A 15,358-nucleotide genomic window follows, 5' to 3' on the forward strand; every position below is an offset into this window, starting at 1 on the left:
GCTATCCGCTATTAGATAACAACTAATAATACTAATCAAGGTTGTGATGAAGTGATAAGTATTCCTTCATTCTTAATCAGAGGTCTTGGGTTTGAGTTCCTCTGGATACGGAGTTGCTTTTGTCAGGGAGTGCTTCATCTCCAGGACTTTCTAACGCAAATTTGAATTTAGTTGGATTTCAATATCAATATCGAACACCCGGAAAAAGGAAAAAAAGTCAACTGGTGATGAGTTATTGTTTGTTTGAAATCTCAGCCACACTGCGTACAGTAAGCCTATACCTAGTCAAAAGGCTCTTTTAATGTGTTCTTTTGTTTTTCATTCAATGTTTTTGTTTTCCACTCGCCGTTTGATATTTATATTAAAATTTAATTAAATTTCACTTTGTGCCCGATAGATACGATTCCCTTGTGCTCCCTACATACTTTTTTATTCTCAGATATTTGAATCTAAAACTCTGATTAAGAATGAAGAGATTCTGAATCATCCCATAATAATTCACGTAGATAGCTCTTATGACTTCTCTATCATGTCAATTTAGAGCTTTTAAGACGCATTAATTACTTGCTTTTTATCTCTTGGAACTCATCAAATTATTCTCATATAATATTTTCTTAGAGTAGATCCTTATGATATTTAACTAAGTATATTTAATTTTTTCAATTAATATTAAAACATAATTTTTTAGTTTTCTACTTGTGAATCTTCATAACTTGATGAATTTATAAACTGGTAAATTGTTAAATTATACATGTATTATGTTAATTTTGTAATGTTATTTTATTCTCAACGATACTATAATCTTAAATATAACTTTTCCGTCAAAGTGAAACGAATAAAATAAAAGTACCCTAGCCAATAGATTCCTCTTTTTTCCTTGCTTAATTTTTTGACATATTTTTTTTTAAAAAAATCAATATTTGTCATAAAATTCCAACAATTTCTTCCACAAAAACGACTCTATGTTATAGAAGGAGTAATTTCAATGGAAATAAAGGTAACATTTCTTGATAATTAATTCCAAGATGGAAAAAATATCCATTTATTTGTATCAATCAAGGTAGGAACTTTGACTTCTACCAGTCAAACAAAAGAAAATTAATAAAGTATGATGATTTAGAATAGTATTTAATATGCATTTCGATGAACTTTACGTTATTTTTCTTAATTAAATGACATATTTCTACAATGTTCATTTTTCTTTATCATAAAGCGTAACTAAATGATTCAACTCACATTGAGCCTACTGTCAATTTGGGAATAACAAAAAATTGGAAAAAGTTCATGTGCCCATATTAAAATGTCCTCTTCGTCTTGTCTTTTCATTTGTTTATTTTTACATAATAAATGCCAACTATATGCTAAAATGACTTTTCAATTTTCATATTTGAATCCAGAGAAGATGATAGTAACCACCATGTTAACAATAGTGGCATCAATGATGCTATTATTCATATTTATGACACATTATAAGATTTAAGTGTAGTTTGTATTCAGACTACTGATTTTATTAAAGCGTCCATTATTATTTCAGAAAAGTAAATGCTTATAAATTCTTGTAAAAAAATTTCAAATTTTATATCTCCATCCACTAAATAAGAGGAATTTTTATGAACATTGACAAAATATCCAAAAAGATAAATAAATCAAATTTAAAAAGCATTTGAGAGATTTTTAATTTTATGAGTAATATTTATCAATTTTAGTGATGTTATTATTTGTTTGATTATTAATTAAGTCACCTAAAGTAGGATAAATTCAAACAAAGGGCAGGTATGCACATGTTCACAAAAAAATAGAAAAAAGACACTTGTTGAATGGAGTTCTAAATGCATGTTATCATTATTAGCAAAAATTTGTAAAATCACACACCTCAAAGGTTATAGAATTCCTGAGAAGAACAAGGCTCAAGAGTAATAATGTACATCAACTTAACTTTACAGAGGACTTATTCATTGATGCACTCAATTTCTACTTGTAAATATAAGATGGTTCCCTCCTAATGCATTTCATATCATATCCATAAACCAGACTGAAAACTTATCAAAGATTGCTATAACTTAAGCTTACAGAATGGAATGTGACATATATGGCAACCCCATCTGCACCATTTGACAAATGATCTGAATATCTTATAGATGAGATTTGGAGCGAAGCAAAAGAGGACCGACCTCATTGTCCAACTGCCCGAGAAATACGCCAAGAAACATGCTGGATTCTTGGACCTGCAAATGTGTGTTAGTGTCACCACAGATCGACTCACTATCGTACAAGTGTACATACATGATCCAGCTAATTACCAAGCGCAAAAACCTGCAGCCAATTTCCAGCAGTTTACAGATCTGTTAGGAATTCATAAGACCAACTAGCTTGGAACTTCCAGCTCTTCCTCCTTGCTCTTTTGATTTTTGATCCTTTCTGATTGAGAAACAAGCAGCTCGTAAACTCTTTTCTTCAACTACAAAAACCCAAACGAACATGTCAGAACATACTAACGAAGAAATAGCTTCAGGGAAATAACATAGCACTTCATGCTGACTATTGAGTTCTATTAGCCTATAGGGTGAAACTATGGATAGTGAAAGCAACTCCGGCGAGATTATTACAATAGTCTGAAGAAACTTAAGTAAAAAATTCAACATCCACGTTTATGTCTCTGCCTCTGCTTCTGACACAGAATGAAATCTTTATAAAAACAAACTAACAATTCACGGTTAATTTCAGATAGGTGCTCATAAGCTATGTATTTTGTGTCCAAGCTAAAAATGACTAGCAACATGCCGGAGGGGGAACAGAATGGTACCTCATGAAGACCAATCTCATTCTTTACCGACACATTTAGGGCTCCATCAGGTCCCATCTTCCTATACCTCACCAGCTCAAAGTTATCAACATTACAATCATCTGTTGCAAAGATGACAGGAGATGCTTGCAGTAAGTCACATTTGGACACGACATCAAGCCAAATATGGCTGCTGAATCTCTCTCGCATTTCCTTATAGATCACAAACTGCATAAACCACACTTGGAAATCAAACATTTTCTATACTATGAGAAAAGATAGAGAAGACTAAAAATTGGCTGTAGCAAAAACCAGTATCACAAAGCGTATTGACATTCCCCTAAGCTTTCCAGATTACTGATGAACATTTACAACATTACATGTTTGGGGAGGGATATACAATCCCCCAATCAAACAAAAGAAACAAGAAAACAGTTTCTTATATAGCAGACAGATGCTCTTATGTAGGGACAGCCAATCCCCAAATCAAATAGAAGAAACAACAAAACAGTTTTATAACCAATAAAACAGTTCGAAAGCAACGGGAAGCATTCACTGGAATCTCTTATATAGCACAGCTACTGCCTACTATATACTTTACTAGCTCCTGAAAGAGAAAATATGAACACTTTACTAGCTCATGACCATTCTCATATGATCCATCTTCTCATTATTGGGAAGAATAGTTCATCCTAAATCACCAATATGCAAGTACGTCAACTTTTTGTCCATATACACTACTAGTACATGACGGTTCTCATTTTATCCATCTTCTCATTATTTAGAGAATAAAATAAAATAGATTATCAAAATCATGAATACGCAAGTTCTAACACATGCATAATTACTTCAGATATATAATAGATCCCACCTTCAGGTTAAACCATTCCGGTATAAAACAATAAAGAACCCCTCTCCACTAGTGGACTTGAAGATCAAAGTTCCAGTAAAAACAGAAACATAGAAATCATTGAGAAACCTGATCAGAAGGTGACATCCCACATTCTCCAGATAAATCATGAACATAAAGTACTGCAGTTGGCAAATGAGTGAGTACAGCAAGTGTTAACTTTTCCAAGTTATTCCTTTCCTCTGCAAGTTCAATCAAAATAAGGAAAAATTGTTAAAAACATATATAAAAAGATAAGAGATGTAATCCTTGACAACAAAACACAAGAACAACATACCCAGTGAAATCCCACTAAGTGGGTCTACAACAAAATACAAAAATCCAGATCATAAGAAAGAAATTCAGAGAAGTATAAGTAATGTCTCACTGTTTGCTAAGCAGCTAGCAAAAAGAAGACTGTCGTTGCATTATTTTTCTTTTATGTCAAAACGTGGGAATTTCTATTTACACCCATTCCAGACAACTTTCCATCACTAGATTCATTCTAATGTAGAAATTGAGCAATACCTTCTCATCTCAAACAAGCCAATTTTATTCTAGTTCTTTGGAGAACTAGACTGTTACTTGGATAAGCGAAATTGCGGCTATTAGTATAATAATTTGTCGTCTAAGTAGTACACTTACCCAAAAGATTTTTGCATGCCAAAGGTAAAAGTTCTGTCAATAGTATACCAAGTTTTAGTCCAACTAACTCTCTTCCCCATAAACACATCATTATTCACAGATAAACCAAGAGAATTTGTACAATTCGTATCCTACAAATAATCTTTTAGACCAACAAAAGTGACGATGCGTCATCGGCTTTTTTATATTATGTAGGAGAAAGTAAAGGCATTCATAAAAAAAATATTCACGTTATTCAAATGGTAAATCAAAGAAACTTTTACCATCAGATCTCCTTAAGATACCAGGGGTATCAGTAACCTGAAGATAAAAATGCTTAATCAGTAAAATAGCAGAAGAAGCAAAAAGGTATGAAGCATTTGAGAAAACCTTTTCACTTTGAAATAAAGACTAACCTGAAAATTCTGGTAACTCAAATTAATATGACCCATCAGAATTCCTCTAGTAGTGAAGGGATAGTTGCAGATCTGATAAGATTCAGTGACATTACTGGGAACTCAATCAAGGAAAAAAAAAGTATGTGATGAAAAGATGCAATCAACTGGAGAAAGTACATCGAAAACTTTCTATATGGTTGATAGTGGCATGCAAGAAAGTACGTATAGTTAGGATTTAGTTCTAGTCAAAACATCAAACCAAATTCCTTTTACTCATTCGTAAAGCTGTAGACAAGTCTCAAAATTCACCTGTCTGCCAATGCATCCATGCCTATGATATTGCCAAACTATAAGAAACATCTTTATAACAAGCCAGATAAAATAACTGACGAAACAGTGATTAGGTAAAGAGGAAACTAAATTGATTGGTAATATTTGTTAGTTTATAATCATATCTGGTCATTTCATAAGCTTCCATCTCATTGCTTATCTTCCACTTCACTTTTTCCTTACTATTACTTTTACAGATCTAACATTTGAGACCTAAGTTAGCCAAACTAAATACGGGTCATATTTTAGAAAAGCATTCGAAGGCAAACCAAGATTCAGAATAAGAAATTTCTTCACACCCAAGACTTTTTTCAATGGATGGTAACTCTAGAAAATTTGCCTTCCTCAAGAGCATACATATTATTACGTATAACTATCTAAAGAATGATGGGTGAAATCCCTTATCCCAGATAAAACACAAGTAAAAATGGAATGAAAGCCAGCCAACTTAGTACGTACCTCAGGCTTCCCTGTCGAAAGTACGCGAACCAAAGATGATTTTCCGACATTGGGAGCACCAACAAGACAGAGAGTTGGTGTTTCCAGATCGACAACTGGCATTGCCCGTAATGTCTGCCACCAGTAAAATTTGTCAGAGACTGGCAGAAACCACTTTCTTCGATTACGCAAGCAAAGATCATTGTTTAATAATCATCTATTAGGAAATCCAACTAAAAAGCTTCCACACAATCAGGAAGCTAGCTATCATGACATGTAATGTTACTGTATTTGTTGTAAAATCATAGACACAGACGTTTGATGTAATCAGCGTTGTCAAAGGAGCGTGCTTAAGCCCTAAAGCGAGGCTCAAAACATGTTGAGTGTTTTGCTTCGCTTAATGTGTGCTTCAATGTCATCATCAAGGCTCTAAGACAAACTTTCCTGAAGAGGCGACACTAAACAATTGTTATTTCACTTTATCGTTTACAAAGATTCAATTTCTTTATCCATATATTTTTTACTCATGCTTATGATTATTATTCTTGGACTAAACATATATATTTGTATACTTTCAGGAAGAGGCGACACTAAACAGTTGTTATTTCACTTTACCGTTAACAAATAATCAGTTTCTTTATCCATATATCTTTTATTCATGCTTATAATTATTATTCTTGGACTAAACATATATATTGGTATGTTTTCTCCAGTTGCAACTTTTTTTTTAAAGCCTACGCTTTATTTGCACTTTGTGCGTAAAGCCCCGACGGACCTTGAAGTTGTTGTGCGCTTTTTTCTTATGATAAAACTGGATGTAATTGCATCATGTCCCTTTTTTTCTTGACATCCTTCTGATGTGTTAAATGAAGGTTCGCGATAATAATTGTTTGAAACTTCATTTCAGTTTTCAGTATACTAATGTCAGCATAGATCTAACCACTTCTTTTTCTACTTTTAGTTCATCTATAAGACTCATAGTGTATCCCCAACTGGCCTTACCTTGGCAATGTTCAATAGTTCATCAACAGCTTTTCCATCACCATCAAATATTTCCTCAATTCTTTTCAATCCCTACAAAGACACTCTCTCACAGATCAACTTATGGATTATATCAGATAAATATAAAATTCAGTAAAATTGAAACTATCAGACTACCTCATTCAGTCGCTCCTCTGCTTCTCGTTTAGATAATGACTGGCACAAATTGCATCAATTACTTGATTTGCATCTTAAGTAGAAACAGAAACCATAAAAGTAGAAAGTAACAATTTCTTAAATATTTCATCAAATCAATAATGAGAAAATAGAACATAATAACATTTGTAACAAACATGAGCTGTTAGCATGTCATCCATTCTCAAGATCGTGTATGGGTTGATGAGTGGTAGATTTACACTCATTTGAGGCCTAATAGCTCAACGATTAGTGTCCTCAATGCCTAATTATGTCCTATTCTAATTATATTTTGATGATTGAAGCTATGAAGGCTAATGAACAAGGCAAGGATGAATGTTTGAAAGAATGACCAAAATTGTAAGAAGTGCAAACTATACATTGATGATCGCCAAACAAGAAAAGTGGATCGCCTAGTGAGCAGGGCCTCGCCCAAAGTGACAGTGCACAACACTTGAGTTTATCCAGGCAAGTCGGCGAACTCCAAACGGAAAGGCAACTCGCCATATGAGAAAGGGCGAACAGGTTGACCATCGCCGAAGGCGACAGTACAAGGAGAAAAAGTGAAGGCTCGAAAGGCGAACTAAGGTGGTACTCAGCGATACGTCGAATATGAAAGGTGGATTTGAATGAGCTTGCCAACTGAGGTTCAAACACCAGAAACTTAGAGCAAGAAAAGGCGAGTTGAAGAGCATAGGGCGATTCGTCCAACGTGATTGGCGAGCCCGACTAATGTCGCCCAATGGGTCATGTAGTGAGTTTTGGGGCAGATTTTGGGGAAATTATAAATAGCCCAAAGGAGAGAGAAATTGGAGGACAGAGAATTTACGTGAGAAATGAGAGTTTGAGTGTTAAAAAAATTGAAGAGAGAAAAACACTTTATCTTGTGAGGAACACTTTCTAGTTTTTGGGTTTTTCAACTTTGCACTTGAAATTGACAAATTGAAGTTGAATTCACTACAGGCTATAGCATCTACCTAGGTGCAAACTGTATTTCTTGGACTTCCATGAAACAAACAACAGTAGAATGATCAACTGTTGAAGTTAAGTATAGAGCACTAGCCTCCACTACAGTAGAGATGACATGGATCATCTACCTACTTCATGATCTCGGAGTGTACCTCAAGACAGTTCCTACATTGTATTGTGATAATTTGAGTGTTTTGTACATGACAATAAATCCAGTTATGCATGCTAGAACCTAACATGTAGAAATAGACTATCATTTTGTTTGAGAAAAGGTGGCCAGAAGTAAACTTTTTACACAGTTTGTGAGGTCTAAGGATCAATTAGCTAACATTCATACAAACGCATTGACAAAGCAAATCTTTGATGGTTTTAGAAGCAAGCTAGGAATAATTGTTCTACCACTCACTAGCTTGTGGGGAAGTGTTGAAGGTAAGGATCAAGCGGAAGATAAGGATCGAGTTGATCAGCATGGTACAACTGTTAGAAGTCTTGTTGGCTGTTAAGGAGTTAGAGTCGGACTAGGACTAGGCTATGTAAGTGTAGTAGTTGTACTTAACCTCTACTCTTGTAATTGTATTTGTATTATAGTATAACTCTAAGTGTAGCTAGCCTAGGACCCTACAACTCTATATCAACTCCTATATAAAGGCGCATGTACTCAAAAGTTTATCATTGAATACAATCCTTGATTTCTCTCAATCATTGTTGAGATTTCTAATTTTATAAGAGAACAAGTATGATCAAAATAAACTAACCAGTTCCTAATTCTTAGAGGATCCTCGAATCAAGAGATTTCATCTAAACAATTTTTCATAGAACCACTCCTAACAACTTCTCCTGAAATTATATGTTATCCCATATTTAGAGGACCAGATCACAATCAAATCTGTCAGCTCATTCCAGGACCAGATTATGATCAAACCTTCCAGCTCATTCAACAAAGACTTTATACAGGTCTTTCCTCTTATTACCTTCCATGAAAATAAGCAATCAGGAGAGGATGGAGCTTTAGAATTTTCCCTGTTTTCTCTGCAATTCTTGTTCATCTATTCTCGCATACTTGACATAGCCTTCATTTTTTAATCACTAGTCCAAACCAATATAGGACCTAGTCAAGTTGAAATTAAGAAATTGTGTTGCTATGGCTCATGCAAAAGATGTTACCATAAATGAGATAACAAATTGAAGATACTTCCAACATCTTGACTAGTTTGCCTAATTTTTCTCCTTAATATTCCACAACAATAGCGATAGTAGCGGTCTATTTTTATTTGCAGCATCTGTATGATTTAAAGATGTTGGCTAAAGAGGTTCAATAAGGCCACTGCAGGGTAGGGATGTGAGTGGATCAGACTCAAAGAAAAGAAGAAGCTGGCCACAAGCATGAATTAAGGAGATTAGACAGAAATCTGACCTACCTAGGAGATAGATAATTTTGTTTAATTTAGAAAGGGTGGCAGGATGGGAGCCTAATCTTATATGCAAGTCAAACTATACCGATAGCTCCTATGGAAGATTTTCTAATTACATGGAATACCTACGGGGCAAAAAGAAGAATGTCATCTAGAGGGCTATTTTACCTAAGAATGTTTCAAAATAAAAAACCGGAGAGCGGGGATAGGTGAGAAGAATAGCCGCATACAATTACAAAGTAGGTTACTATTTTATGCAACTAGTTTTCCAACCTTAGCACATAATGATGCATGTTCCTTTCCAACTGATACCACCTTTTTCCTTAAAGCTTCTAACTTTCCCAATACCTGCAAAAGTGTAGTTACTTAGATGTAAGACATGAGAGGGACAAACCAAAAATATTGAAATAAATATCTAGGGTAGAGAAGAAAAGGAAAAAAATGGATACACATCTTCTTGTTTTTTTTTTTCTTTTTTGAGAAGGAAAAAAAGATGATAGTTCTATTGATAGGAAAAGACAAAAAAAAGCCATACAAGAACGGAGAAAAAAATGATGTACCACTAAATGTTGACACCTCAATTCACCAGAAAAATCACAGAGTTACATACATTAGTTTCTCTTCTCAATCAATTAACTCAAATTAGCACGGTGCCAGCATTACGTCCCAAATGTTGAACAAAATGTAATAAAGATAAACTTCAAATAAATTTAGAGTTTCAACAGTTGAACCTTTCATTAAAACATGCAAGAAATGAAAACCATAAACCTCCTGAGAGGGGTTGACGATATCTAAAATGTTAGTTTCAATGAATATTGAAACATAAATCCAGACCCTGAAAATCACTCCATCCAACTGAAGGACCCAACAGAATCATTTCATGTCTGTCAAATATACGTGTCAAATAACTTCACAAACTCAAAGCTTTACTTAGATTAGCTAAAAACGACATAAAACACAACAAACCCCAAGATATATGTTCCTAGCATTGATCCTTTTTTTCTTCTTTACTATCTTTTAATTTTCAGGACAGAGACATTTAAGACTTCCAATTTAACTACATGTACTTTTCTGAAGAGTCAAAAAATCATTTTTCAAAATTCAAAGCTATTTCCCTGCAGGAAAAGTTACTGATGACCTAAATTTCCCTGAAATACCATTATTTGGAACAAGATACTAGAGTGATTGAAAGTTACATCTTCATAGTTTCCGTCTCCGAGCGTTAACTCAATCAAAGATCGTTCATAAGGGTGCAAATATTTTTTGTTTGGGAAGTTCTCTTTGTATGTCCTCAAGGGCACAGCCAATTCCTGCATATACAAAATGAATGATAAATGTAAATTCTGTTTCGTATGAGAATATCAAAATTATAGATGTATCCTCCAATGAGAAGCATTAGTCTGTTTGAGAATCTCACCTTCATTAATGCATCGAGTTGTTTTGCGCCTTTATTTCTCTCACGTTTTGCAGCATTAGCAATGCCTGTTAAACATTTTAACTAAATGCGATAATTCCTTTCATTTGTGCATGCTTGAGTCAAGTACAAGAATTGATACTACAATGATGAGGTGGAAGTAAAAAGTACATATATGCAGAACACGAGATTACCCTTTGTAGGCGAGACCCTCCTTGCTTTCCTCAGTGCTGAATGTAGAATATCTACAGACGGCATTACCATGGGTAATTTTTGAAATGCACCTACATTTTCTACCTTAGGTGTCAATTTTTCCTACAAAAAAATGAGTAGTCGCATTCACTTTCAATGTGAACAATAAAAGAACAGCATTCATTCATAGAACAGGACAGAGGTAATTCACAGTAAGTATCCAACTAATTCAAATGGTAATAGAAATCTAAAAATGAAAGTAAAGGAGTAGCTATACTTTGTTTTCTTGTTGGTTCTGTGGATTTGATACATAGCTTCCTTTAACAATTGCATACGTAGTAGTTTGCATTTGCTTACAGAAACATGACATTGGATACATAACACGAACAGGAACCAAGTACAGACCTGCACCCCGCAACGAAAGACACATTTGTTATTGGAGAAATGACCAAACAAAAAGTTCAATCATCAAATCCGTACCAAAATTCATGCTATTTCAAAATCTCGTGTTAGACCAATATAAGTACATAGGGAGACTATATAGAGAAATCAATTTGTCTCCAAAGTGCACGGAGTAACAACAATCCGGAAAAAATTGTGTTTTAGGTTTAATTCACTGCATTGAAAAACACAAAACAGTACCTTTGGAAAGCTTGGAACCGCCGAAAAACAGTGATGAGGACGGAACTTGCCATAGCTGAAGAAGACCTGAAGTACCGCTCATGTCTCTCTTAGCGCTGAGCTCTGAAAAAAAAAAAAAAGGGGCTGGCGGTAGTGGTACTGGCCTTAACAAAATAACGATTTTCAATATAACACAAGGATATAAATTTATCCTTAAAAAAAAGGGCAAAAGAAGCTAATTTTAGTTGTTATTTGCTTATATTATTAGGTCACCTAAAGTAAGATAAATTTGATGGTGCAAATATTTTTTATATTTTCAATGTATATAAATTATAATCTTTATAACCTGGATTCGTGAACCCAACCAGACCCATTTAGGGACGTTTCAAAATTGGGTGCTATCTTTTTTATCGTGTTGGATATCATCGGATAATATTCACAAAAAAAGAATATGATTTTTATTTTTATTTTTTTTGTATGTTCACAAAAAAGAATTCAAGTTCATCTAGCTCATGTAGCGTACAATATCACAATAACCAATTTATTATAAATTAACAACTAGGAGGCTTCGTCCAAATCTCTTGCTTACAAAATTGACAAGTAGGAAGGATACAAATTTGACAAGTAGGAACAAGAGGGCTTCGTCAGTTTACAATTTTAGGTTAAGGTAAGTCAAAAAACTTTTCTTTCAAGTTGAAATATTATGTCACTTTTTACATTTTATGCATAGAACGTTTCTACGTTTCTGCTTATTATGAAAAAAGTTTGCATTGAACATTTCCGTTTATTATGAAAAGTTATCTTGGATGTCTCCACTTACTTTTCGTTTATTATGAAAAGTTTGCTAAGAGAACAAGGTCTCGTTATTCACCCCTTTAGCATTACTCGCCTTTGAAAAATTACATCTTATACAACGTCTATTCACCTTTGAAAAATTACATCTTATACAACGTCTATTCGCCTTTGAGGAGTTACATCTTATACAGCGTGTACTCGCCTTTGAGAAGTTATTACATCTTATACAGCGTAGTCAGGTATGTGTACAAACCTCAACTCAATAGTCAATATTTGAAAAGTGACAACTTACTTCAACTATACTGCAACAATCAAATTCAATCTCAAACAAACAATTTGCAATTTAAAGAAATTCTAATGTAAATTGGTGCATTCTACGACTTTTAAATCTAATTTAAAAGTTTTAGATGAGATCAAGAAAAACTACTGAATAAAAAAAATGAAATGTAGTAATTAAATCTGGTAGGTTTTCTTTTAAAAAAGAAGAGAGTGTAACAATTAAATCTGGTAGCTAGTAACTTAATTAGGTAATTAATTATATCTATATCTTTAAATAATTACGTATCTTATTAATTTTTGCTATCATATACTATAATAGGGAGAGAGGCGAGCGAGATCGCCATATATTCCATATATATGCTAATCACTCTAAATATATGTATACGTATGTATCTGGTGTGATTCACATGTAGATATATAGGAGAGTGACGAGCGAGATGAGAGGTGAGTGAGATTTGTTATGTATCTCAGATACATGTGAATCACTTGGTTGCAGTGTACCTAGTACAGATTATACCTAATTTTGACATCATATATCTCGAAATACATGTATCTAAACTCACCAAAATATGGTAAGATTCATAATATTACAAACTAGCGTGTATCTAAGTAATTAGCTCCTGAACTAGTGAGATTAAGGTGAGTTTCACAAACGAAAAAGTAAAAAATGTTCAAGTTCAACTTCTATTATATATATATATATATATATATTAAAAAATATTTTTAATCATGTATAAACAATATAATTTTCCATTACTCAGTCAAGAAAGAAGTGAAAATTATCTAATTTAAAATGTTATTTAAGTAAATTTTCATTTAATTATTATATGTCTGAGTCGTGTTATTCATATAATTTTTTATTTTAGTTAAAATGTATATTTATTTGAGAAGCATTATGACAATAGCTATTTATTGAAATAACAAGATCTCATATTATCTTTTCAAACAAACAAGACTACAAGTTCTTCTAATAAGTTCCCTTTAATATAGGTCCTTGTATCTCTTGCAATACACATTTTAAAATAATTACTTCCATTTCAATTTGTTTAACTAGATCAAACTAATTAATATTTCATGTAAATTTACCTATTTAAAAATTATATAAAAAGTACTATATAACTCAACAAATTGGGTCAATCCTTAAAAAATAGGGAAAACTACATAAATCTCACTAGTTTAGGTCTTAATTACTAAGATTCCCAATAGTTTTAAATATTACTTCCTCTAACATATTTCATGATTAGGATACATGAGTTTGAATCTGTGAGATACATTTATCTGCTGAATTTTTAAAACTAAGATACGTATTTTATTTATTTAAATTAATTGATTGTAACTGATTTCCTTAATTAGTGGAGTAATTGAGGGACGATTAATTTTGGAATTAAATTAATCAAATCCTTTAAATCTAAGGTAGAAATCAAGAAGTATATCTATGTTTAATAAATTTCATTTTATTATTATTTGAAATAATAAATTCATTAATATTATTAATAAAAGACAAAAACATGTATATTTTGGTTATGTAATTTGATTAATTTCATTTTATTATTCTTAAATTAATAAATCATTAATTTGATGTATCTATTATCAATATATAATGTATCCAACAAACTAAACACTTAGATACATGAGTATCAAACAAATATATTCATATGTATCATAGAAGTATCTAGTATTAATTTCGTGCATTTGTTATAGGGGTCTAGTATTAATTTCATGTATCTATTTATATGATTGAATATTAATTTCATGTATCTATTTATATGATCTAATTTTAATTTCATGTATCTTTTATATATATCTAGTATTAATTTATACATTATATTCAAAAACATGTAACTCGGATACATAATAACATATACATATAATTATGTATATCAAAATATAGAATATAATTGAAACACACTAATTTAGGAACAAATCACGATGGTAGAGTGTTTGTTTTATCATTAATCCAAAAATGTAAGAAAATTCAAAATTCTTCCGGCAACAAAGCATTTTGAAACCGATGATGCTTGCATCTGACATTCCTTCTACAAGATATGTATCTCGGATACATATTAATAATAATANCGAATCGAGTACTTTGAACCTCCCACAACTCGCGATTTTAACACCAACCATTCCAAATAAATAAACTGGTCAGCGTAAAAGACGTAACTCCTTAAAGCCAAAGCCGGGTAATGCTAAAGAGGTGAATATTGAGACTATTCATATGGATGATTCCTCTTCTTCCTACTTGTAAATTTTGTAAACAAGAGAATAGTGTGAAACCGATTATTTGTGAAGATAAGAATAAGATAAATTGGTTGTTTCTGTTACTTGGTCAGATGTTGGGCTGTTGTACAATCGATGAACTTAAGTTTTTTTGTGAACATATTGATAATCATCGAACGGGTGCAAAGGATCGTGTTCTTTTTTTGGCATACCTAACGTTGTGCAGGCAAGTCGATCCAACTGGTCCATTTCATGGTTGATACCCGATCAGGACGCGTTTCATTTTCCTTGCAATACGAATTTGATATTTTTTTTATGGAATGACGGTAAGATTTTAGTATGTTTTCTTTTTTTAGTTATGTTTGTTAACAATAGAAGCAATTTATTTTTACTTGTAGTCAAGTCACATTTATTTTATTTTTACTTGTAAGTCACATTTGTTATCAACATTTGTTAATTTATTCATTTGCTTCCGTTGTTGACTAGTATTGACATTGAAATTTCTAAATTCCTATCATTTATTTGTTATTTGTTGTTGCAAATGAAAGATGTAATTAAGCTAATTGTGTCAACAAAAAATTGTTACCAATTGATTGAGTGATTGAGTGATTGAGTTATTTGTTATTGCAAATGAAAGATGTAATTAAGCTAATTGTGTCAACAAAAATTTGTTACCAATTGAGTGATGGAGTGATTGAGTTATTTGTTGTTGCAAATGAAAGATGTAATTAAGCTAATTGTGTCAACAAAAATTTGTTATCAAGTGATGGAGTGATGGAGTGATGGAGTGATGGAGTTATTTGTTGTTGCAAATGAAAG

The 15,358-nt window shown here is 32.6% G+C and overlaps 1 protein-coding gene across 2 annotated transcripts; it reads right to left on the reverse strand.

The window, feature by feature from the left end:
- Positions 1-1,864: 1,864 nt before the first annotated feature.
- On the reverse strand, positions 1,865-11,367 carry LOC125871337 (nucleolar GTP-binding protein 1). 2 transcript variants are annotated; one of them, XR_007446993.1, is made up of 15 exons: positions 11,267-11,367; positions 10,902-11,029; positions 10,627-10,747; positions 10,436-10,500; positions 10,215-10,328; positions 9,292-9,366; positions 6,620-6,658; positions 6,464-6,535; positions 5,483-5,596; positions 4,712-4,783; positions 4,580-4,616; positions 3,762-3,874; positions 2,804-3,010; positions 2,301-2,458; positions 1,867-2,225 (listed from the first exon to the last, which is right to left on the reverse strand). XR_007446993.1 is itself a non-coding variant. In XM_049551925.1 (14 exons), exons 1-14 carry the CDS (start codon positions 11,346-11,348, stop codon positions 2,366-2,368), a joined length of 1,332 nt encoding a protein of 443 aa, XP_049407882.1. In that variant the 5' UTR covers positions 11,349-11,367; the 3' UTR covers positions 1,865-2,365. The 2 variants fall into 2 exon arrangements, 1 of the variants encoding a protein (XP_049407882.1); XM_049551925.1 differs by having other exon boundaries at positions 1,865-2,458.
- Positions 11,368-15,358: the final 3,991 nt, after the last annotated feature.

The sequence above is a fragment of the Solanum stenotomum genome, chromosome 7 (genome assembly GCF_019186545.1).
Source record: "Solanum stenotomum isolate F172 chromosome 7, ASM1918654v1, whole genome shotgun sequence".
Taxonomy (NCBI): domain Eukaryota; kingdom Viridiplantae; phylum Streptophyta; class Magnoliopsida; order Solanales; family Solanaceae; genus Solanum; species Solanum stenotomum.